The sequence below is a fragment of the Vidua chalybeata genome, chromosome Z (assembly GCF_026979565.1).
Source record: "Vidua chalybeata isolate OUT-0048 chromosome Z, bVidCha1 merged haplotype, whole genome shotgun sequence".
NCBI classification, from domain to species: Eukaryota; Metazoa; Chordata; class Aves; order Passeriformes; family Viduidae; genus Vidua; species Vidua chalybeata.
Genome location: NC_071570.1, coordinates 40,867,693 through 40,890,862, shown reverse-complemented (window position 1 = coordinate 40,890,862; position 23,170 = coordinate 40,867,693). Strand labels below are relative to the sequence as shown.

The 23,170-nt window shown below is 46.7% G+C and overlaps 1 protein-coding gene and 2 long non-coding RNA genes across 7 annotated transcripts; 1 reads left to right on the top strand and 2 right to left on the bottom strand.

Moving 5' to 3' along the window:
- Nucleotides 1-236: 236 nt before the first annotated feature.
- LOC128782381 (uncharacterized) lies at nucleotides 237-1,800 on the bottom strand. 2 transcript variants are annotated; one of them, XR_008428756.1, is made up of 3 exons: nucleotides 1,376-1,800; nucleotides 917-1,061; nucleotides 237-450 (listed from the first exon to the last, which is right to left on the bottom strand). It is a non-coding gene; the product is annotated as an uncharacterized LOC128782381 (long non-coding RNA). The 2 variants fall into 2 exon arrangements; XR_008428757.1 differs by having other exon boundaries at nucleotides 917-1,481; nucleotides 1,620-1,800.
- Nucleotides 1,801-1,917: 117 nt separating this feature from the next.
- LOC128782472 (translation initiation factor IF-2-like) lies at nucleotides 1,918-6,587 on the top strand. Of its 3 annotated transcripts, none has more exons than XR_008428796.1 (2): nucleotides 1,918-1,986; nucleotides 6,400-6,587. XR_008428796.1 is itself a non-coding variant. In XM_053932834.1 (2 exons), the coding sequence occupies exons 1-2, from the start codon at nucleotides 5,884-5,886 to the stop codon at nucleotides 6,571-6,573; spliced, it is 372 nt and encodes a 123-aa protein (XP_053788809.1). In that variant the 5' UTR covers nucleotides 5,633-5,883; the 3' UTR covers nucleotides 6,574-6,587. The 3 variants fall into 3 exon arrangements, 1 of the variants encoding a protein (XP_053788809.1); XM_053932834.1 differs by lacking the exon at nucleotides 1,918-1,986 and adding an exon at nucleotides 5,633-6,081; XR_008428797.1 differs by lacking the exon at nucleotides 1,918-1,986 and adding an exon at nucleotides 6,222-6,312.
- Nucleotides 2,568-6,165, bottom strand: LOC128782473 (uncharacterized). Of its 2 annotated transcripts, XR_008428799.1 has the most exons (4): nucleotides 6,099-6,165; nucleotides 5,345-5,545; nucleotides 3,229-4,761; nucleotides 2,568-2,830 (listed from the first exon to the last, which is right to left on the bottom strand). It is a non-coding gene; the product is annotated as an uncharacterized LOC128782473 (long non-coding RNA). The 2 variants fall into 2 exon arrangements; XR_008428798.1 differs by having other exon boundaries at nucleotides 3,229-5,545.
- Nucleotides 6,588-23,170: the final 16,583 nt, after the last annotated feature.

Here is a 23,170-nt window from a genome sequence, read left to right as displayed (position 1 = left end):
ACATAATAGATCAATAAAGCAATTCTCATACCATACCCTGGTTTACACATGAGCATTACAACTGCCAGATAATTCCCCACGTTCCGGAAAATATAGAGAGCTAGGTATAAGACCCAAAAAAGCATGTTAAGCATCATAATGAATAGGTATCCTCTACAATACAAAATTGTAATTCTGACTTCTCTCAGTACCTTCTTGCCCCACGTTGGGCGCCAAAAATATGTCCTGGTTTGAAAGCAAAACCAATGAGAGACTCCAAGTCAGAAATACAATTTATTGGGAAAAGGGAAAAAAAGACAAAAATACATGCAATGATACAAAAGGAAGACCACTGGCAAAGTCAGAATACAACCTGACACCCCTTTGGCCAGCGTGCTGGTAGCAGTCCAAATTGGAGTGGCTGCAGTCCTCCTGGAGTGGCAGATGTGGTTGCTGTGTCTTCTCGGAAACCTGTGGAAAGGCTCCCTTCCTGTCTAGAAATCCCTGGATTTATCCAGGTGGAATGCCTAGCTTCTCCCCCTGGGCGGAGCATCTCACAATGGGCTGATGTTATTTTGAGTCACAAGGTGTGTTTTTAATCACCTGTTAAACAGAACTGGCTCCTGGAGAGTGTTATCTCTGAGTCATGTGGCAAGACATTGATGGGCCCATTAACAGGAGATAAGGAAAAGTGTCCAGATGCAACTGCTACTTGGATGGTAATAGGAAACATCTTGGTGCTCAGTCTTGGACAGTTGTTTTTGTTTTGGTTTGTTATGGATAATTTGTATTGTGTTTTGATTTATTTTTAAATAATACTGTATTTTTGAGGGACACAACAAGTAGTATTTTTTTCAGAAGATGGAGAAGTAATTAACAGATGTGAGAACGAGGTGAGGATTTAAGTTCCTAAACTGCCAGAAAAAAGTGTACTCACCAGAAAGTGCTCTGCTGTAGCCTTGGGTAAGGGATGGCTCAGTCCTGATAACCGTGTTCTAAATAACAGCATCCTTCCAGCCATAAGACCCATGTAATTTTCCAGGACATATTTACTGAATTAATTAAGCAGCAGAATTCATTGCCTTAACATAAATAAAATGTTATGTTTTGTAGATGTTTGCCACACATAGATAAGATTATCAGTCATGTATTGTAGTGTAGTTCTGCTGGAATTATATTTTCTTCCAAAACTGTCCCAGCATGAGGAAAATCAATTTAATTTTTTTCTTGTTTGGACAGTGGGAAACAAAGACAAGTATTAGAATAGCTTTTTTAACCTCTACATCAGGATGAAATTTTGGACTATATTTTCTTTATCACATGCACAGCATATCTGAGTTCTGTATCCTTCAGTGAGGAATCCACCAGTGATTGAAAATATGAACACTTTACAGACCAGAGACAGCCTGGCTTCTCTCTCCTCCCAAAGGAGGGACACCTCTTTGGTAAGATCTGCACCTCCAGTTGCACTGGAACATGCCTGGAACACCTGCACTTATCCCCTGCAAAGAGCATGCACGGAGGCTGCTTAGGTCAAAAGAATTGGTCAGGGCTTTTTTCCATGGGCAGAAAAACTTCCCATCATCTGCTTTATCAGAATAAAGGGCCAAGTCTTTGGTGTCCTTTGGGGTCACAAGCACCTAAAGCTGAAGAGATTTCCCCCAAAAAGCAGGGAGTGTTTGACAGAGATACCCATGGGTCAAGGGAAGGTCCTGCTGCCTAGAGCCCCAGCCCCCAGCCCCTGGAGCTTTGCCACATTCTGTGTATCCTCTAGGGGTGCCCAGAGGGATTCCAGGGATTCAGGAGCATGGGGAGGCAAAGCATGAGCTCCTGCTGGTATTTCCCCTCCAAGGGAAGCACCTTGGGCCAGCACAAATTCTCCAGCTGTGACTTCACAGGCACTGCTGGCAGTGCTGTGACAGCCTCTGTCACCAAGCAAGAGCATCTGCGAGGGTGGGAAGGTGTAGAGAGAACAGAGAGAACACCTTCAAACAGCATCTGACAGAGGTAATGAAGGGCTGGTAAAACACTTTTGAAGGGTCAGATGGTAAAAAACTCTGTATGTGAAAATAAGAGACAAAATGAGCAAAGAGGGGAAGGGAAAGGGGAGAGGATATAATTCATGGAAATTCTATCTACAGGCCATTTTCTGACAGTCTGTGTCCCCACCTAAAGCCTCTGGATTTTAGAGCAGTGAAAATCTGGGTTTTTCAGGTCCTGGTCATGATGACCACACACAAATTCTCAGGTCTTTTGTTTTGGAAATATGTCCTGTAAATTCATCTGCTGGAAGCAGCACATGCCTGACACATCCACAGCTGGGTGACTCAGAGACATCCATCAGCCAGCAGTGCCCTGGAGCTCTTCCTCTTTTGAGCTCTCCCACAGCGAACTTGTTCTGGATTTTAAGATTTACACAGTGGGTTGGGCCATCAAAAATCTGTGGTTTCATTGTGCAGCTTTACTGGAACTCAGAGATCTGCTGGATATTTTCCTCCATTCACCTTCACTCACTGCCAAAATCCTCAGCATCATAATGTTTATGTCTGCTAATTGCTTTGAGTAACACAGGTTAACACCCATTTCAACTAAAACTTTAATTTATTGGAAACTGCTACAATTAGACTGCTAATATATGCAAATATCAATTTCAGTTTAAAAATTTCTTCAGGTTATTATAACAGGACTGACAAGAAACAAATATAAGACGGGGCTGTGCATGAGGACAGATCTGTGGCCACAGTAAAAAATCTCTAAATTCTTGGAGTAGTGACCACTTTCTGTGGAAGAGCTGGGGAAGCCTCCTTACCTGGGAACAATCCAGAAGCAGCTTCAGTTGTCCTGGAGGAGTCTGGAGAAAGCCAGAAAAGGGGAGACTGAGTCAGTATGAGCTGTGCGCACATTTCCCTTAGCAGCAATTGTACTTCTCTCAGGGACTATAAAATCCCAGATCCTCCCAAGCAGGCTTAGAAAGAAAATATCCCAACAAGTTCTGGGGCTTTCCAAGAGCAAAGAACTTGTCTGTTTAGCTCTCACCTCCCCATTCACCCCTCCTGAAAGCCAGTCTACCTTGCAATTCTTTGGCAGGAAAGCACTGCCAGAAGCCTCACTGCCAGGTCCTTTCCCCTCTGCACACAAGTGACAGAAGTTCCACGTGTCCTGGCACACGACTGCCCCCACACGGACCCCAAGATTTTCAAACCCCACACCACCCAAATTCCCAAACCCCCCATGTCCCCCCGGTCTCACTGCTCAGCTGTCTCGAGGGTGGCAGCAGCAGGCCCCAGGGATGAGTCCAGGTGCTGCTGGGAGTAGCTGGAAGCAGGGCTGGACACCTCCAGGCCGCCTGGCAGGTTCTCCTTGTGGTACCTCTTCAGTCTCTTGGTGTCTGTAGGGACCTCAGGGCAGCAGTCGGGGCTCTGCACAAGGAGCTGTGGCCCCGCAGTGCTGCTGCCATCGTCACGCAGGAGGGCCGGCCCAGACTGGGAGCTCAGGCACTTCCTCCTGTGCAGGGCAGCCCTCCTGGCAAGGTACCCCAGGTGGAGCTCTGGGAAGCACCAGGAACACGGGGTACTTCCTGGTAGCACCGGGAACAGGAGCAGCAGCCCTCGGGCACATTTCCCGGGACAGCAACTGTGCTTCTAGCAGGGACTGTGACAGATGGCCGGAACGGCATACTTTCACTTGGGAATTTGAGTCTGCTTTGTAGAGAACAGCAATCCTTCCAGAGTTTTCCAGACTGTAAAGTTTTGAAGTATCCCCATAAAGCCACAGCATTCCCAGTGCAAGTGGCACCCACGAGAGCTTTAATCAGTCCCAGCTCACACAAAGAACGCCAGCCCTGCTCTTTCCCTGTGCTGACAGAGCCCTCAGTCCTCACTGAAAGGGCTGAAGCTGAAGGGTGCTGGGACCTGAGTCATGAACCAGCTCCATTCCCTGGGATAGAGGAACTCCCTCTGCAGTGAGCCACAGCTCCTCCAGCCCTGCCACCAGCTCTGGGAGGAGCAGCTGGGAGGGAAAGAGCTCCTTGCAAGGTTGCAGGCTGCACCAGCCTTGATCTGGAATGCAGACCCAAAGGGCTCCCTCTCTCCTCTGAGGCCTTGCTAAGCTGGGGACCTTTAGGCTTTTCCTTTAGTTACTGGACTGGAGACTTGTTTGGCCTCAGATGTTCAGCTGCTTGTTTTTCTCCTGTGTCTCAGGATAGGGATCAGCAGACTGGTACCAAAATTAGGTAATGATTTGAGGCAAGAAGTTTGGGCTTTTGCACTGGCTTCATCATTTTGGTGGGGTTTTTCCTGTTGCTACAACAGTCACCCCACTCAGTGCTGCCTCCATAGCATTGTCACCCTGCAGGACATAGATCCATGGACCTCAGCTGGCAATGAGGACATCAGGGCTGGTGACACAGCTCCCACGGGTCAGGCTGGTGACACAACTCCCACAGGTCGGGTTCATTCACAGCTCTGTTGCCGTGTCGGTACCTCTGCAGGAGCGTGGGGGCAGGGCTTGGGGAGGTGGTGCCAGTGCAGGATTTGAACCAAAGGCACAGGAGGCAGCAACGCTGCAGACAGGGACTGAACTCTTCTGATCTCCCTTCCTGTCTGCCCAGCTCAGAGCAGCCCTTTCAGAGGTCTCTCCAGGAACGTGGACTCTCCTCTTTACCAGGCTCCTCGAGCTCCAGGGAACTGTTCCCATTGCTTGTGTTGCCAGGCACGGCTGTCTCAGCTGCAGCTCTGTTTACAGGCTGCTCTCCTAACACTCAGAGGCAACACTGACATCCTCCTTAGAAGAGAAACAAAAGTTAACCAAAGATCACTCAGTATTTTCTTGGAGTCACTTCGTGCACACAGTAACTGTTCTTCTCCACTCCCAAGGGATGTGTAACAAGAGGGGAGCACTGCCCTGGTGGTTCATATGACAAGTGTTTTCAACTCCAAATTAAAGGTGCCAACGAGAAGCTCAAGCTGTCACAAAATGACCTCCTAGGCGAAACATGAACTCAGAAAACCATAATACAGCAAATGAGGGTTCACGCCCTCACACTCTGACACTGGCCTATGCCATGAGCTGTAAGAAATGAGGTGGCAGAAATCCAGGTGCTGTCTTTGTTCCCAACCCAGCCGAGCAAGGACAGATCTCACTCCAGGCACTGCCAAGACCATGTGCTGCAAACCCAAATGCAAACCACACATTTCTGGCTGTTTGCAGGCAAAAATACGTTGAAATTGGCCATTTCCAGGAGCATGTGGCAAAAATCTGTAGGCTAAAAAACACCACTGTCCATTAAAAGATGAATGAAAGAAGCCTTTACTTCTCTGGCCTGCAAGAAAGTCCAGACCCCAGCACTGCCATCGAGCAGACTTACCTCCAAAAAGGAGGCCATTTCAGGCTGGAGTGTTGAAAGCTTCTCCTCAAAGAATCTGACACAACTTCAATAGGTGCTGAGCTCGGGCTGATGGCTGTGGGTCGAGCTGGCTTCCTCAGTGCAGTGGCTGCAAAGAGCTCCCAGTGTTCTCAGTGTGCTCCCAAACCGCTATCGGCCTCAGTGCCGCCACTGCCCTCAGATCTGCAGAGGCACCATTGCCCTTCATGTCCCCAGAGCCGTCACTGCCCTCAGACCAGTGGCGCCGCCACCATCGCCACCATCGCCCTCACCTCTCCATGCTGCCCTCAGCACCCTTAGTGTTGCCATGGCCCTCAGCCCCCCAGCGCCACCATCGCCCTCATCCACCCAGCCCTCAGTGCCGCCATTGCCCTCACCTCTCTATGCTGCCCTCAGTGCCCTCTGTGTCACCATAGCCCTCAGGACCCTCAGTGTCGCCATCGCCCTCACCCACCCAGCCCTCAGTGCTGCCATCGCTCTCAGCTCTCCATGCTGCTGCCCTCAGTGCCCTCAGCGCCCTCATGGCTCTCACCCTCGCCCCCCTCAGTCCCACCGCTGCCCTCAGCGTCCCCAGCGCCGCCACTGCCCTCAGCCCCGAGACCGTCCCAGCCCCCGCCGCCCCCGCCATCACTCAATCCCCTCAGTCCCGCCGTGCCCCTCAGCTCCCCGCCAGACCCCTCAGTGCCGCCGCTCCCTCCCGGCCGCCGCAGCCCCCGCAGGTGCTCCTCAGTCTCACCATCTCCTCACGGGCTCCCCGCTGCCTCCGGCCCCGTCGTCCCGCTCAGCCTCGGTGCCCGCGGCAGCTCCCTCGTGCTGTGCCAGGAGACAAAGGGAAACCATGAGGAATTCCCACTGATGCGGAGACTCGACGTGTGCTCACTCTTATTTTTGCAAAACGAAGTCAAAGAATTTGTTCAGCCCTCAGACTCCACCCATTTGAGCTGTCTTTGGTGCTGCTTTAAACCGAAGAACATGCAATTCTAAACTCCACAGAAATGTTTACATGCCTTAATCTTCTTTTTATCTTTCATTCCTAGTGTAGTACCGGCTACTGTGAAGTGAAGAATGGATGCCAGTATCCGCACAACAATCTGCCTTACATTAAGAGACTAATACAGAAATTTGGCAACAGCGAGCAGAGCCCTGGCACCTACTGTCTGCTTCAGCCAGGACACGTCTATCAAGTGTACCTTATTTATTTAAAACTTTAGGTTAATACCTTTAAGATTATGTATGTCATTACTGAACTGTAGCTTATGTATTTAAGATGATGTAAGTTAGCATCAAACTTCTGTATTAAAGAAGTTTCAGCATTATAACTACTCGTGTTGTTGCCTTACTTCTGTTGATAATATTTGTTATTCAAATATTATCATATTTGAAGCTGATTTTTTTCTGGTCTTTTAATTTCTTCAGGGCTTAATAATAAATTTACCAGTAGATCCTGGAGATCCAGTACCTTTACTATGCAGCTGTGTAGATTGTAAGAAAAATAATGTAGGACAATGCTCTCAGGCACATGGGATAGTGAGGATGTCATGTGCAGGGCCACTAGTTGGACTTTGATGGTCCTTGTGGATCCCTTCCAACTCAACATATTACGTGATTTTGTAATTGGTGAAACAATTTTGGAATTGTTCGGTGATTAAGGGAATAATAAAACCGAACACAGGGGAGAACTAGCATCCGAGGAACGAGAAGATCTTTTGACAATAGCGCCCGGGTCCCTCCGCCGCCTCAGCCGCCTCAGGCACCTCAGCCGCCCTTTGCCCGCTCCCTTCCGCCCCATCCCGCCCTTCTCGGCCCGTCCCTTCCCTCCCTTGCCCGCCCGGATCCGCCCCGTCCCTTCCCGCCCGTCCCCGCCTCGGCAGTCGCTGTCATGGAGGACTCGCAGAAGCGAGCACTCGGCACAGCGGTGCTGCGGCCGACCGGGCACATGGGGGGCGGCTGCATCAGCCAGGGCCAGAGCTACGACACGGACCACGGCCGGGGTGTTCGTGAAGTGCAACTCTCAGTCGGAGGTGTGGCAGGGTAGGGATCGGGGCTGCCGGGGGTGGGCAGGCCCCGCGACGGGAAGCAGCATTCCGGGCTTGGTGTGGCAGCAGGAGCAGGGCAGGACTGTCCCTGCGCTCGCCCTGATGAGGCCACACCTCGAGTGCTGTGTCACCTCTGAGCCCCTCACACAGGAAATGGAGGGGCTGGAGCGTGGTCAGAGAAGGGAACGGAGCTGGGGAAGGGAATGGAGCCCCAGGAGAGGCTGAGGGAGCTGGGAAGGGGCTCAGCCTGGAGAAAAGGAGGCTCAGGGGGCACCTTGTGGCTCTGCACAACTCCTGACAGGAGGGGACAGCCGGGTGGGGGGGGTCGGGCTGTGCTCCAGGGGACAAGGACAGGAGGAGAGGGAAAGGCCTCAGGCTGGGCCAGGGGGGGCTCAGGGTGGGCAGCAGATCTTGGACACTGCCAGGGATCCAGGGGCAGCCACAGCTTCTCCGGGAAACCTGTGCCAGGGCCTCACCACTCTCACAGTCAGGAATTTCTTCCTAATATCAAACCTACTCTCAGCAGCAATTTCTTCCTGGAAAAGGCTGTTAAGCATTGGAAGGGGTTGCCCAGGTAGGTGGTGGAGTCCCCATCCCTGCAGGTGCCCAAGGAAGGCCTGGACGAGGCACTTAGTGCTGTGGTGTGGGTGACAAGGTGCAGATGGGTGGTCAAAGGTTGGACTTGATGATCTGGGAAGTGTTTTTCCAGCTTGACTGATTCTGAGGCTGGATGGTGTTGTGGTATTGGTGTTGTTTGTCCAGGACATGCAGTACCATGACATGCTGTTGTCACCTCCAAGTGGTGTAACAGTGTCTGCAAGTGCTGTGACAAGGGCTAAGGCAACCCGGCAGGTATAAAATTGTCTCCTGAAGGGGTGTGTGCCTTCCATGGTTTTAACTAAAACTTCTAATTCCCTGCACACAAGAAAGTGCTTTTCGTAGTGATATTTTTTCACAATTATTCAAGCTTTTCTGCTTTGTCCTTTCAATATCTGGAACATACTGTCAAAGGTAGATACCTGCATTTGGTAGAAATGTGTGGGAGGGGTTCCTGCTCTCCCTTTAGAAATCAGCTGCTGCTCTCCACCCCAGAAGAGCTGTCAATCAATGTTTAGCATACTCCCCAGTTCCAGAAAGTTCAGTTATTCTGTTACCCCCATTGGCTCCTGTTAGAATACCACTCCTCCTCTGTACCCCGATTAGTTCTCTGTATGTCACCCCACTCTGTCTCCCCCCTTTACCCGTTGGCTGTTTTGTACCCTAACCACGCCCACTTTTTTACCCTTAATACCCAGCCCCGCCTTTCCTCCGGGCTTCCGGAGTTCGCTCCCTTCTGGAGAGTTCGTGTTCCTCGTTTCACCCTCCTGTTCCTGCGACGCTCCTGAAATAAAGCCTCTAGGAATAAAGCCACTTCGGAGCCCTCTCGTCCTTACGGTGGAGTTATCCGGATCCCGCCACATCCTCCCCGCGGACCAGGGCGGACCAGGGTTTTCCCCCGGACAGGCTGGGCACCCGGGTGAAGCCCGGAGGACTTGTATTTTAATACAGAAATGCAACTTATTTCTTCAGCATCCTTTGCAGAAACAGAGATCAAGTGGAATTTACTTTAAAGATACTCCATACTTGTGTTTATCACATAGATAGCTTCCGTGGCAGAACAGGAGCCAAATTTGTATTTGCCCTTCATAGCAAGCAAATGTGTTTGAAAGCATGCATGCCACCATATCTATTCCAAATTTCTCAACAATTTCTGATCAAGTTGGGGAGATGAATGGGGATGGTAGCATGGGATAATACAGGAAGGTTATCCTGATTGTCAGAAGAGAGTTTGAATTGGTGTAGCCCTTCCTAAGGCCTTTGCTAATTCTGTATTTAGCTATACAATCCAACTAGCTTCAAGGTCAGACTTGGGGTGGGGGGAGGAAAGATCTGGATGGATTTTCTGTTCAGCAGTTTCATTTTGTGTGCTTTTGCCTGTGTGTGGATCCTGAGCGCTGATTAAAGCAAACTTTGTTGAAGTGCTGTAAACACTGTGCTGCGTGGGCAGCAGCTGCTGTGCATCCGCAGCTCATAGCCAAGTGTAGTGCTTTAGACAGAGACATGGTATTTCCTGATTTCCTGTGGACACTCTTGAGGCAAAAGGACAGCCAGAGATGTCTCCCAGAGATGGTCAGAGGGACGGAGCACCATGAGGAAAGGCTGAGAGAGTTGGGATTGTTCAGCCTGCAGAAGGGAAGGCTCTGTAGAGACATAATTGCACCTTCCAGTGCCAGAAGGGAGCCCACAGGAAAGAAGGGGAGAGTCTTTTTACAAGGACCTGGAGTGACAGAGAAATGGGGAATGGCTTCCAATTTAAGGAATTCCAATTTGGTTTTGGTCAGATATTAGGAAGAAATTCCTGACTGTGAGAGTGGTGAGGCCCTGGCAGAGTGCCCAGAAAAGCTGTGGCTGCACCTGGATCCCTGGCAGTGTCCAAGGCCAGGCTGGACAGGGGTTGGAGATAGTGGAAAGTGTCCCTGCCCGTGGCAGGGGGTGGGACAAGGTGGTGTTTATGGATGTCTGAAGGTCCTTTCCAGAACAAACCATTCTGTGATTGCCTCTTAGTTGATGCCTACTGCAAATTGTCCTGTGACTGTGTTGCATGGAACATTACTAAAGGACTAGCATTCTCTTTCTATTTTATTCACTCTGCTTCCCTGCTTTTGCATTTACCAGATATGTTAAATTTCCCATGTGCTCTTTCTACACCCCCTGCCTGACTCTTGTAGAGAAACATTTCTTCATGTGATGAGTGTCACTGATCTCAGAGGAGAAGCTCAGAGGAGAGTAGGTTTTCCTTGCTGTGGGTAGCAGGTGCAGAAATAGGTCCCAAATTCAGAATGTCTTCCAAGCAAATGCAGTTGTTGGTGGCTTGGGTTGGGTGTGATAAGGAGCATTTGGCTGCTACAGTTGATCGCCACCCACGCCCTTCCCTCATGAGGTAAAAGAAAACACCATGCAAAACCATTCTGGTGAAAGCTCTAGAACACAAGTCTGATGGAGCATAGCTGACGGAGTCATACTTTATTCATAAGCAGTTTGCACTCCTTCAGTTGCAAACAGACTTTCTAAATTATAGAGAATTCTAGAACCTAAGTAATTTTCACTCACTTGTTTTATGAAGTGACTTTACTGTATTTGTAAAACTACTGTCAAGTCTGATGGTGTGGTCCTGTCTGTATCTTGTGTGTGAATAAACATTTCCTCCAGCCTTTCTATGTAAGTTTTATTGATTTTGTGAAGTGCTTTGTTTGCCTGTGACTGATGCTCATGGACACTAACGCTTTCCCTTAATAGGAAGAGGAGCCACAGAGCGCGGCTGCGGCGCGGGGCTGCGGATGCCAATAAAGGCCAGCAATGTTCACCAGGGTGTGCGTGTCCCTGCCTGTCCTTGCGTGTCCATGGGTGCCCGTGCGTGTCCTTGCACATCCCCAAGTGGAAGCTTGCCCTGAGTCACCATCAGTGTCAAATCCAAACATTAACCCAAAACTACCAATCCAACCAATTTAGCCATGTCTCAAGTGTATGGTGACAGCACCACAGCCCTCGGCAGTGGAGAGCTCCGCTCCGCAATGAGCCACTTTTTGACAAATGGGTCACCAAAAAGTCACCAGGAAATAAAAAGACACTTCAGGGACTTGTGACAATTGCAGGGGAATCAGGAGCCCAGGTGGTGATTTCCTCAATTCTTCCCAAAACACCCAGTTATAGCAATAGGAATAGGCAGATCCATCAGGCCAGTGCCTGACTCTGAGGTTGATGTCAATGGAAAAATTTGGGGTTTGTTCGCCACAGAATGATCTACTCAACACCTGATCCTCTCACACCTGATGGGAGGCACCTTTCTCACAGAGGAAAAAGAGCTCCAGCACAGGAGCCAGCGGGGCTCATTGACAGAGCTTTAAGCTGGCTTGGAAGGGGGGAAGGGTCCAAACTAGCCTCGCCGATTCTAAGAAATGGCATGGTGTGCCAAAAATTGAACAAACAAGCAGGAATAGGATCCCTCAATCTGCTTCAGGAGCTGTTGGCTACAGTGTACCACACCTGAAATGTTTCTACATCCATGTACTCAGCATGAAGAATAAACGAGAGGAGCTCGAGGCTTTGGTCCAGTCCCAGAGATCTGACATCCTTGGCAGGAGTGAAAGCCAAAGGTGCTGGGATGAGTCTTGGGAATGCAGTGCCCTGGTGGACACTTGCAGGCTCCTCAGGAGGGCAGGGCAGGGCAGGAGTGACAGAGGGGAGGCTCTGTAGGGAGCAGCAGGATAACAGTGTTTGGAGCTCCCAGCTGGCAGTGGCACAGCTCAGGGCCTCTGGACAAGAACCAAGGAGGAAAGAGTTGATGTCACCATGGGAGTCCCTGCCCCAAAGGACAGAGAGCTCAGCTTGCCAAGTGAGTTCAGTGATAGGCCACAAGGGTGACTGTGGGAGGGGTCCCTGGAATGCCATGGGAAATCACACAGGTGTGAGAGACCTTTACCTTTTCCATGCAGAGAAAGACATTTCCATCATATGATGTACCCTCCCCAGTTTGTGTCAGTCAAGGGTTGTTCCATTCCCCTGTTCTGGGAAGTTCTTTGTTCTTGTTATCCCCATTGGTTCCCTCATGTCCCCTTTTTCCTCATTGGTTCCATGTATGTCCCTAGAACCTTCCCCTCATTGGTCCATCTATCACTCCTATCCCTCCCTAGTTATATAGCTTAGCCCCACCTTCCCTCAGGGCTCTCAGCTCCCCCTTCAAGAGGTTGTGTTCCTGCACCTCTCCCTCCCTCATCCTTTGTCTTGCCTTCAATAAATCCTCGAGGGTTACAGCTGCCTGGGCATCCTCCTGTTTATCGGTGGATGCAGCAAGTATGCCTTTCCTGATATGAAGGAAGCATGACACTGGTGATGAATTATCTTTCTATCTGTCTATCTATCTATCAATCAATCACTATCTACTCTCGGCTCAGTCACAATCACTGCTCTGAATGTTCCAGATTGTCTCATACGGGAGTTTTCATGAGAATTGGGTCTCTCTTTGCTCTATGGACAGTTACCTGCAAGTTGGTATTTAGTAAAAGGTTCAGGCTAACCTTCAGACCAAAGGTTGTGTGGATGTCACAGAAATACATCATATCTCATACAAAATAGCTATAATTAGTGCAGCATGGCAGCAAATATTGCTAAGGATCAATAAACTAGACTTGATTCAACACCACTTTTTCTCCCTCTATATTTCTGTCTTCAAAGAAAAGCATTAAGGCTGAATAAGGTCAAAATAAGGCAAAAAGAACTATAAACAGGAAATGTCCAGTTGAATTTTAAGAATTTTGTTGCTTTGAAAAATTAGTTCTAAGCTCTAAGTGAGTAGGGGAAGGGAAAAGCAGAAAAAGACAATTTTCAGTAGTATCAGCTGCCTGCTGGAGGTTCTGGGAAGCTGCCTGCTCTCATGGGATGTGGGTCAGGGGCTCAGCACAACAGTGAGAGCCCAAACCCCTGCCTGGTCACAGCCAAACCGAGAAGGCTGAAGGGAGGGCTAAGACAAAAGGAGGACTTCCAAGATACCTGTTCAACTATGTAATAATGTGGAGTATAAAAACGGCCCTTGTGTGAGGACTGCTTTGCAAGAACAACCAGACTGACATTGCAGCAGAGTTTTCTAAGTGTTCATTTGTGAGCAAATTACAAGAACATGTAAGCCAAAGCTTTCTTATTCAAAGTATTTTGGATCCATGCAAGTGTCTGGGATGTACATATCTGTTTGAGCTGCAAAGAGCAAAGTCAGAGCAGAGGAGAGAAAGGGAAATACCAGAAACCGTGTGCATGACAAAATTACTGCATGAGGATGAAACATGCATCCTGGGCACGATGGCAGTGGAAAACTGCTCATTGTATTCCAGTGTTTCTGAGGACAACAAGCCATGTAAATTAAGGGAAATGTTTTTTCAAAGTGTCTTCTGTCTCCCCAGCAAACAAAAATGGGAATAAGGGACAAAAGCAATAAATTAGGACTGAATACAAGAAGGATATTTTCCCCCTCCATAACTCTATAAAAATATCAGTTTAACAACTGTGAATTCTTAAGCTACATTCTCTCAGCATCCTGCCCACTTCTGTAGAACTCTAAGTATGAAAAATCTCTATGGCAATACTATCCTTTAATTTGCCCCTTCGGCCACTGGGGGTTGCAAATGAGCTGCCGGTGGCATCTGACCTCATGTACAGGTGGTGCCCCAAAGGAAGTGAGCATCTGCAGCCCTATGGTGAGGAAAACACTACATGGAAAATCATCTCCTCTAGAGGATCTTTTCCCCTGCTTCAAAGCAGTTGCTTGTAACTAGGGAGGAGAGATGGCCTCCTATCCACACAGCTCATCCCACACCAGTGTATCCCAGTAGCTCATCTTTCCACCCAAACCCCTTTTCACTCCCATACCTGTCACCATAAACACTTCAATCCTCCAAGTGCAGCAGTGGGAAGCAGAGCTCTGCTTTCAGTGTTCACAGCCCATCAGCTTCAAAGACCAAAACGGAACCAAAAGCTCTGCCAAGTTTCTGACCCAGCTTGCTTTCTGGCTGTGAGATGTGGCTAGCTCTCCTTCAGAAAGGCTCCAATGACAAAAACCACAAGGTCTTTCTCACAGGGACTTTCTTACCCCCAGAGGCATCCCAGGTTTCAGAAGTTCTCTTCATCTTTTCCTTACACTCATAGCTTATTACTGACCTGCCCCATTGGTGCATTGCTGTGGAGAAGCAGCTGCCAGAAACAAGCAGATGAGAGGAAGACAATTACCTAATTTCATCTCATGTGGATTTGAACAGCATTCCAGCCTCTAAATGCAATGGTGAGAGAGAGCATGGAAAAGAGACATGAAGACCCCATTATAGGCACTCAAGTCCCAAAGCCAGGAGTAGCTCAGACAATGTGAAAAGCATGATCATGGTAAAATGAACCCAAATAGATGAACAAATTTCTTTCAGAAAGGGACACAGAGGTTAAACTGATGTGAGCTTAGCTTTAGCCTAGCTGCTTGAGCAAGGACACCCTTCCATGCCAAGAACAGCCAAAGGCTATGCTTGGGGCACCAACCTACTAAAACAGTTACTAATAATTTGTTAATCAATTCAGGACATCAGTACTGTAAGACTTAGCAAGTGCCCACAGCTTTGCTGACACTTTTGCAGTGTGTGGGCGAGAACCAAGCACACAGGATGTGGTAAGAGCCAGCAGCTGTGTATGAATCCAGAAGAGGCTGTTGAGAACTAAGCCTTTTGGGTTGTAAGCAGAAGTTTTGATGACTTTTGTTGAATGGAGATTTTGCTGCTGTCTGCAGTGACTCCTACACGTCACACATCTGTTGAGTGAGAAAATTGACTTATGCAGAAGGGAACACTAAGCCTGATTGCAGGAGAGGTTTTTGTATCACCTCAGGAAAGGCAGAGTTGGGTAGGAAGAGCAAGGAAATTACACCAAGGGAATAAGAGCATTCACAGGTAGGAAAATGTAGGGTTCCCAAATCCATTGCATTAAATTACACTTGGGTTCAAATCCATCAATCCAAAGCTGCATACAAATGAGCTGCTAAACTGTGAAAAGGGGCAGGCAGGTATGTAACATCACATTTTATTTAGTTGAGCTGAAGACTTTTAAAATAATTCCTGCTGACTTACCACTGCAATGTATACAGAAAAGCTATTCCTCCCATCTTTTGCTGTCCCTTTTGTACTGGAAAAATCCCCTTTCTCTTCCTCCTGAACTGACTGCTGTTGTACTGTACAAGTCCTTCGGGATAGACTTAAAAACCCTAATTACTGAAACAGTTACTGCATTTGAACAGCACACTTGTTCTTGCTGGAATTAGCTCAGAGGAAGACCAACCCAGATCCTGCTTTAAAGTCCATCTTGGGCCAAATGCATTAAACCCTAACTGATAGCTTCCTGTACAAACAATCAGTTTAAATTACTTCCTCTGACCTCCTGTTGGCAACTGACATTTCTTTCAAAATGATCAAAGTTACGTGAGATTTAACTGAACATTGTCCCTAGTGGAATTTTGGTGCTCAAGTGAAAAATTGACTTTCCCAATTTTGCGCGTGCTATCCAACAGAGGGACAGAGAGCTTGTTTGGATGTAGGAGGATAAATCATTCCTAAAACAACACTGTGACCATTGGGCATGCAGAGCCTAAGCCAAAGTGACCTTGGGTGCAAATCAATTAGGACCAGGGGTGATCCTTGGCCAAGATTACCCAACTGAAAGCTTGAGGAAGCTGGAAAGAAACAGGTATGTGTAATATTGCCAGAAGCCTCCTGTCCTAGGGTTCAGCCTAGGGTTTAGGCAAGCAGGATGGTAGGAAGAGGTCACACTGACAAACTTCAGTCTGCGCTTCTTGTTCACTGGTCCTCTTACTGCAGAGAAGAAAACTCTTCCTTTTGACCCATAACCCTTTTTTACATCCTTTCCCCAGAGAAGAGTTTTCTTTGCTATATATAACTTCCCTGTGCATATTTCCAGAGTGACTTTTTTACTGCCAGCAGTTATTTCCTTGAAGGCTGTGAGGGTTTTGTTTCCACAGAGGAACAAGTCCATAGCACTGATCAGTCCTGAGTCTGTAGCATTAATCAGGGATGCAGTCTATTGAACACTGACAGAGCGATCTTCAAATACTTTGAGAGTTTCCCTTACTTCATTAGAATCATTTGCACTCACAGAGGCCATCCTGTGCATAGTTAACTTTAACACAATGTTGTCTGTTTTCTTTAAAGAAAAGGATTTGAATAAATATGTGAACTGTTTATGTCAGAGAGTTTGAATGTGAATTTAAGTTTTCAAATCTTGAGGGAGTTAAGAAAGTTAATCTCATAGCTAGACCATTTACCCAGTTGGGCCATTTCAAACATGCCTATTTCTGCAAATATTGCATTTTTATGCAGTTATGCCCTTCCGACACCCCTTTACTTAAGCCTGAGATGTGAACTGTAGTAGAAGAGATACGCACAGTTTTTTTAAGAGCGTCTTCAATTTATGCTTTCTGGATATCGGACATGCACACATGACTGCCACTGACTAGATGCAGCAGGAAAGAGAAGTTACTATTCTCTACCTCTTCTGAGGTCATCAGAGGAAGACAAGAGGATTAAGAAGCTGCAAAGTGACTGCACAGTAGGACAGTGTGCCATGCACTTCATACTCCACAGGGCTGCTGAGTGATGCTCCAAGGAGAGGGTAAGTTAGCAAATAATCACCACTTTAAATTGATCAAGGAACAATTCAAAAAGTGGGACCAATTCCTGGATGGTGCAGAGTAGATGAAAAAGCCCACTGTAGTAACATTTATGCTGTAGGGTTTTTTCTACCAAGATCTCCCTTTGTGCATGGCCAACCACACATACAGTAGCCTCTGTACCCTGTGTGTGCTCCTGCGATAGTGAGGCACCAGCAAGATGCATTCAGAGCATGGCTTGAGCCAGGGACACATGGACAGGGAGACAGAGGTCAGGGGAACTGAATACAGGTCCAATGAGAGAAACAGGGTGTGCAGGTGTGTTCAGGGCATCTCCACAAAGTGCTGGATGGTGCAGAAATGGAGCCAGAGCTGGGGCTGCAGAGGCAAGGGAAGGTACTTCTTACTGTTAACCATTTACCATTTTTCCTGATCAGCTATGGAAGTAACAATCATTTTCTTGTACAAAGCTCAGGCAGAACCCTGGCTCCCTTTCTGTGGGATTTCCCAGGCAGGATCCCAGAAGACTAGCTTGAACACCAGCTGTTTTGCTGACTCTGGCCAGTGGCTTGTGGCTCCTGAAGCTCAGGCTTCAACATGGCTAAATAATTGGCAGCAAAAAGAAATCTCTTTTGCTCAGTAGAAATATTTGAAGACTTGCTGGGACCACGCATTTTTTCTGCACTTAGAAGAAATCATGGCAAAATGCATCAGGAAGAGTGTTTAGGAGGGGGTTCTCAGCAGAAGAGGTGAGAGATCATGCTGACAAATTCCTTTTCTTGAGAGAGCTACAGGCTGCATTTATCTATTCTCTTTTACCACTACAAGAGGTCAAGCTACAGCCAAAAGAAGACCTCTCTGAAACTGGAATGCAAAATTGTTGAACTTCTCTTTTAAGAAGTACCATTAAATTTAATGACACAGACTCAAGAATGTTTCAAGTTACATGCCAGTAAAATACAAATGTGTCCCTCTACTTACTTACTGACTCCTGTGGCAGACCAGAGCAGGGATATGAAACACTGCACCACCTCAAATAGTCAAAAACCAGCCAAGTCTGCACATATTCTCTTTAGCATTGTAATTTAAATACACTTTCCCACATGGTAACTGAAAACCTTTTACCTTCTCTCTGAATCTAACAGGAGCCAAGCTTACTCTTGATTTCCCTTACTGTCAGCAAAGCCATTAGATGGCAGTACATTCCAAATTATTCTTAGCCACGCCACAGTATTTTGGTGGTGCTACAATACATTTACCATCTGTTGATGGTGTCATTTGAACATCACAAACATTTAGCATGATTCATAGAAACCATTTGTCCACATAACAGCAAATAGAATGTGAATGTTAAAAAACCAACCAAAAAAAAAAAAAACCAAACCAAAAAACCCCCCCCCAAAAAACCCCAAAACCAAAAAACCAACCAACCAACCAACCAACCAACCAACCACATAAAAAAGGAAAGAGCAAAAAAGAAGAATTTGATCAGAAGCAGGTTTATGATAGGAACTGCGCCCTTCAGCCTTCAAATGGAATGTAGAAAACATCCAAGCTTAAAAAAACCCCACGGTAAAGTCAAATTAATATAGAATAGCCCACTTGTCAGAGATATTTACTAGTGTTGCCACAGAGTCTTTGAGAACCAATTTTATATCAGGACACCTATTGCATGAAGGAATTTTCTAGCACAGGATGAAGGGGCCAGAAAGCAGGAGCAGGTCCTGCCCCACAACTAGAGCCAGTCTCCGTGCAGGCAGCATCCCAGCACTGCTCCCACGGGAACCCCCAGGGCCGCTGCCTTGCACACATCTGTTCTTCAGGCATATTTCATCACCAGCTACACCAATGTAAATTGCAAGGATGTTTATTGCATTGCAGGGGGGAAACATTTGACTGGCAGATTTGTACCACAGTGCTATCATAATTCTGTGGGGGGTCACCGCAAGTTAAGCAGTCTGCCTTCTTAACCTACCATTACAAAATGTACAGTGGTGTTCATCACATTTTGTGTCCATAAAAATCCCCTAAGGAGTTACTAATCATCATAAAAATGTTCTCACCCTGCCAGGCTATGAAAAGTCACTGCTAAATGTAGATTTGGTTTAGGATGCCCAGAATCCAGAAGAAAGAGACCCTTGGTCTGTTCCTGGTGCCACTGACTCTAGGGTCAATTGCAAAACTACTAATGTCAGAGAGGGAAAGGACATGGGAGAGAGGACAGGGTCTTTCTCCAACTTTCCAACAGGATACACATAGACATTTCCTTGATGAGCCGTTTTGTCCTTGAAAACTGTAGTTTTAATTTATCTGAAATTATTCCTAAGTTTAAGCTGAATTTTACACTTGACAGTTGAGCCAGAAAATTCATATGTACAGAGATAAAGAAAGAAAGAAAAAAAAGTAATACTTTAGGTATCAATATTGAAAATACAAGCTACTGAAATTCACTGAGCTAGAGAAAGAATACTTCTCAGTGGGAGATTGGAGTCCTAGTTCTTGAAAACCTCATCCCTGCTTTTATTAAAAATGCCTTCCTTCTCCCATATCCTAAATTCAGACTGAGCAGCTATTCACTTTTAAATCTTCTTATAGACTACCAATTGTTTATGATATCTCTACTTATATTAATCTGAAGGGAGACTGAAAAACCTCCCTATGGCAACTGACAAAGTGATGTCTTATCAGCACAACCAGCCACCAGCAACAGGACTTGACCCAAGTCACTGTTTCTGTCTGAAGGCAAAATTTTTGGTACAAGCTGTCCCTTTTGGTTCTTCCCCAGATGCACAGTAGATAGGTGTGCTTTCACACATATTAAAAAAATACCAGCGTGAATATTTCATTGATATGCTAAATCACAAGGTCCATGTAGTTTATTATTGCATTAATTACTATAAGAATGTAGGGAGTGTTTGCATTTGAGACTATATCTAAAAACGCATTAGCAAACAATGTATCACATGTATTAGGATCTCTATTATTGTAAAGGTATCACCCCTATAAAATACAGGAGGCATTTAATAATGTACTCCCTTGCTATTACTTTAGTAAGTCTTTGGAAAGCCCATCTACTTGGTGTCATTCCAAAACTATGACATACAGAGCCACATTCATCCATGTAGGTCCCATGTAAGGGACTTTATTGCCATGTCCTTTTATTCAACATTTCCTTGCCATTTTAAAATCACGAATCTCTGAGCAAAAGCTATGTGACAAGCATCTTGAAATGCAATGCAAAGGCCAGTAAAGTCTCCATCTGGAGCTGGCTTCTAGGGGTAGATGCACTGAAAGTCAGATTTCATAGAGACAAGGTGTCTGTTTATTCTTTGATCTTTTCATACTTGGAACTGTGCCTCATTTTAAACTTAACCGCATTAATTAACCTTGGATAGGGTGAAAACTCTCAGGGGCTAAGCAAGAAGGCAGGGATTTAAGCGGAGACTGTGTCAGAGATGATAAAAAGATAAATAGATTAAAAAAAAAATTAAAAGGGTGAGGTTTGGGAAGAACAGCTGATGAAAGGGGGTTTCTGAGTTCTATGAAACCTTTGAAATTCAATGCAATTTTTGTGACATTGTTTCTGGGCTGTAGAGAGCTGAGAGTTCTCCTTTGAGCTCATGCAAGGAGAGCTGCAGTGCCTAGTGCCAGACAATGAGGGGAACAGAACCCACTGCAAGAGGCCCCTAAGAGATGCTGACAGCATTGCACCCATTAGTCCACGCTGAGCTTCATCCTGCAGAAGGATTAGCTCCAGAGGAAGTTGAGAGGAATCAACCCACCACTTGACCTTATGTTACACCCTCAGCATGGCTAGGACAGAGAAGGGTTTTATGTTGTATGCCCTGCTGCTGCTGAATCACAGGGGTGATCTGCTGCCCCATGGGTGCTGTGTGCCAGGCAGGACACACAGTACCAGACCAGCATGTAAAAAATTCAGTAAAGCAATCACTGAGAGATCAGCCTTATTTTTACATCTTAAGCCATCTCCAAACAAACAGCAATAGGAGGAAGCTAGGGGGATTTGCATTTCCCATGCTAGGTTCTCTCCTCTCCTTCCAGCACAGTATTTTACATGTGGGGATGACAGACCTTAATCCCTGTGCCAGCCCTGGGTGGAAGAGCAACACGAGCACACATTTCCATGGCAGAGTCATGAAACATCCAAATCAGCTGAAATGTCACTAGCCAGAAAGCTGGGAGCCCCATGCACAGAAACGAAGAACCACCTTTTCTTTTTCACCCAAACAGGAAAACAATTAATTCTGAGATTGCCCAGATTGGCTGAGCAATTTGTCACTCTGCCTGCAGTCCATGTAACCTTGAACCATTATTGTATCAATTATGAACTCACCTTTCCATCACAAGACCACCACCAAGAACTATATTAATGTTTGGGCTGGTGACAGCAGCTGATGAAACAGGAAAAGCGGCAAAACTGCTTGTGGGAGAAATAATTGTTTTTCCTTTGCTGGGAACCACAGCAGGTGGGTTCTGCTTGCCCTCCTCCTGCTTGTTACCTTACACTATGTGTGTAACTAACAGGAGCTAGAGGCCACTGAGCAGCAGGAAAACCATGACATAGTCATGGAAATGTGGTGGGATGTGCAGTAGGTGGCTACAAGCTCTTCAGAAGGGACAGAGAAGCAAGGACAGGCAGTGGGATGGCTCTGTATTTCAGGGAGTGTTTTGGCTGTACAGCACTCAACAATAGTGATGATGGGTACGAATCAAAGGAAAGCCTAGCAAGGCAGATATGATGGTGGGGGGTTGCTATGGACCATCCACCCAGGGTGAAGAGGAAGATGAACTATTCTGTAAGTGCCTGGCTGATGTTTCACCATTGACAGCCCTCCTTCTTGTGGGAGATTTGGACTTGCCAGATATCTGCTGGAAACTTACAGGGGGCAGGAGAGGATCTAGGAAATTCCTGGAGAGTGTGAAAGAGAACTTCCTGACACAGCTGGTAAGTGAGCCTACCTGGCGTGGTGACCCACTAGACCTTGAAGCTGGACATCAGGAAGAATTTCTTCACAGCAAGGGCTGTTAAATGTTGGAATGGGCTGCCCAGGGAGGTAGCGGAGTCACCATTCCTGGGGGCATTCAAGAAACCACCGGTGAGGCAGTCAGTGCCATGGTCTACTTGACAGTGTGGTGTTCAGTCAAAAGTTGGACTCAATGATTTCAGAGGTCTGTTTTAAATAATTCTGTGATTCCAAAAACTGCCTCCTTGTCACTCTTGCCCTCCAGGAACTGCACAATAAAATCCCAGGATGTCATTCCCATTTCCCAGCCCTGTGCAAGACATGTAGCCAGTTGGCTCGTTTTCTGAGCTCCTGATGGCAACTGCAAAGAGGAGGGAAGGCAGAGCCTATGCTAAAAAAACAAGGACATGTTTCATACACTGCTCAGTCACAGCTTTGCCCTATGACTCATGTCCAGCCACTTACCAAGGTCCAGCTCTCTTCCAGAGAAAAGGCAGTGCTGAGACCCTCTGCAGAGCCTTGACATCTTGAAAATGTTGGTACAGGTAGGGAGGCCAAGGGATGCTTGAATTTGGCACATCCCCATATCAAGTACTGCCAAGAATGCCTCTAAGGTCTTCCTGCTGGCAATTAAAGCTGTTAATTCACACAAAGGAGCTACCTGTGGAAATATGGCATAAAGCCCATCTTTTCTTGAAAGCAAATCTCCTGCCTAGCAAGGGTCTCCTTGGCAAAAGCAGATATTGTTGACATATAGGAAATTAAGCCAGGCTTGGATTTAAGTGGGGTTTTTTTCCCCTCCTTTTTTTATAAGTAATAATAATAATATTTTAAATATGTGCACTCATTTGGAAAGTTTTAAGCTTAACACACATTACCCAGCACTCTGAGATATCTGTGTCTGGGTATTCAGGACTGAGTCAGGCCTTATGCACAGTGTTGACATGGATCCCTACAATATAATGCACCAGGTGACTGCTTAGACCACTAAGAAGGCAAAGGGAATGATTTGTTTTAGTTGCTGGTGGGCTTGTTCCTGTGCTTGCCTAGCACTTTTGAAACAAGATGAATCTTGCAGACCCACTTGCATTGAAGGCAACAGTGATTATGTGTTCCCTCATTTATTGCCAGGAAGCATCTGAATAACAAACACGTAGAAAGTATGCATGAAAAAGCAAATACAGCATTAAAAGCTATCAGTTTATTACTTGAGAATGGACAATAGGATATCCAGTTGCAATAATGTCCAATAATAACATAAAGCTGAGGTCAAGATTTTTGGATCTCGGCTATATTGGCATTTGTTCCTGCAAGCAAGAAGGAGGGAAAAAAATGTTAAGTGAGGTTCCCACAGACCTTAAAAAGCAGAAACATCTGTTGCTGTAATGAGCAGCTCGGATGCTGAGTTCAGCAGGAGAAAGTCCAGCAGCTACGCCAGGTCTCTGCTTACCACCACATGCCTCTGTGCTCAATGGGAAATGATCAGAGATAGTTTCAAGGGACATATCAATAATTCAAAACAGCCCAAACTAGCATAAACGAG

Excerpts from the sequence above, each read along its gene's own strand:
- LOC128782472 (XM_053932834.1), top strand. The coding sequence starts at position 5,884 with ATGGCTCTCACCCTCGCCCCCCTCAGTCCCACCGCTGCCCTCAGCGTC. Across the intron at positions 6,082-6,399 it reads GGCCGCCGCAGCCCCCGCAG|TGTAGTACCGGCTACTGTGA; the intron begins GTGCTCCTCAGT and ends TTTCATTCCTAG.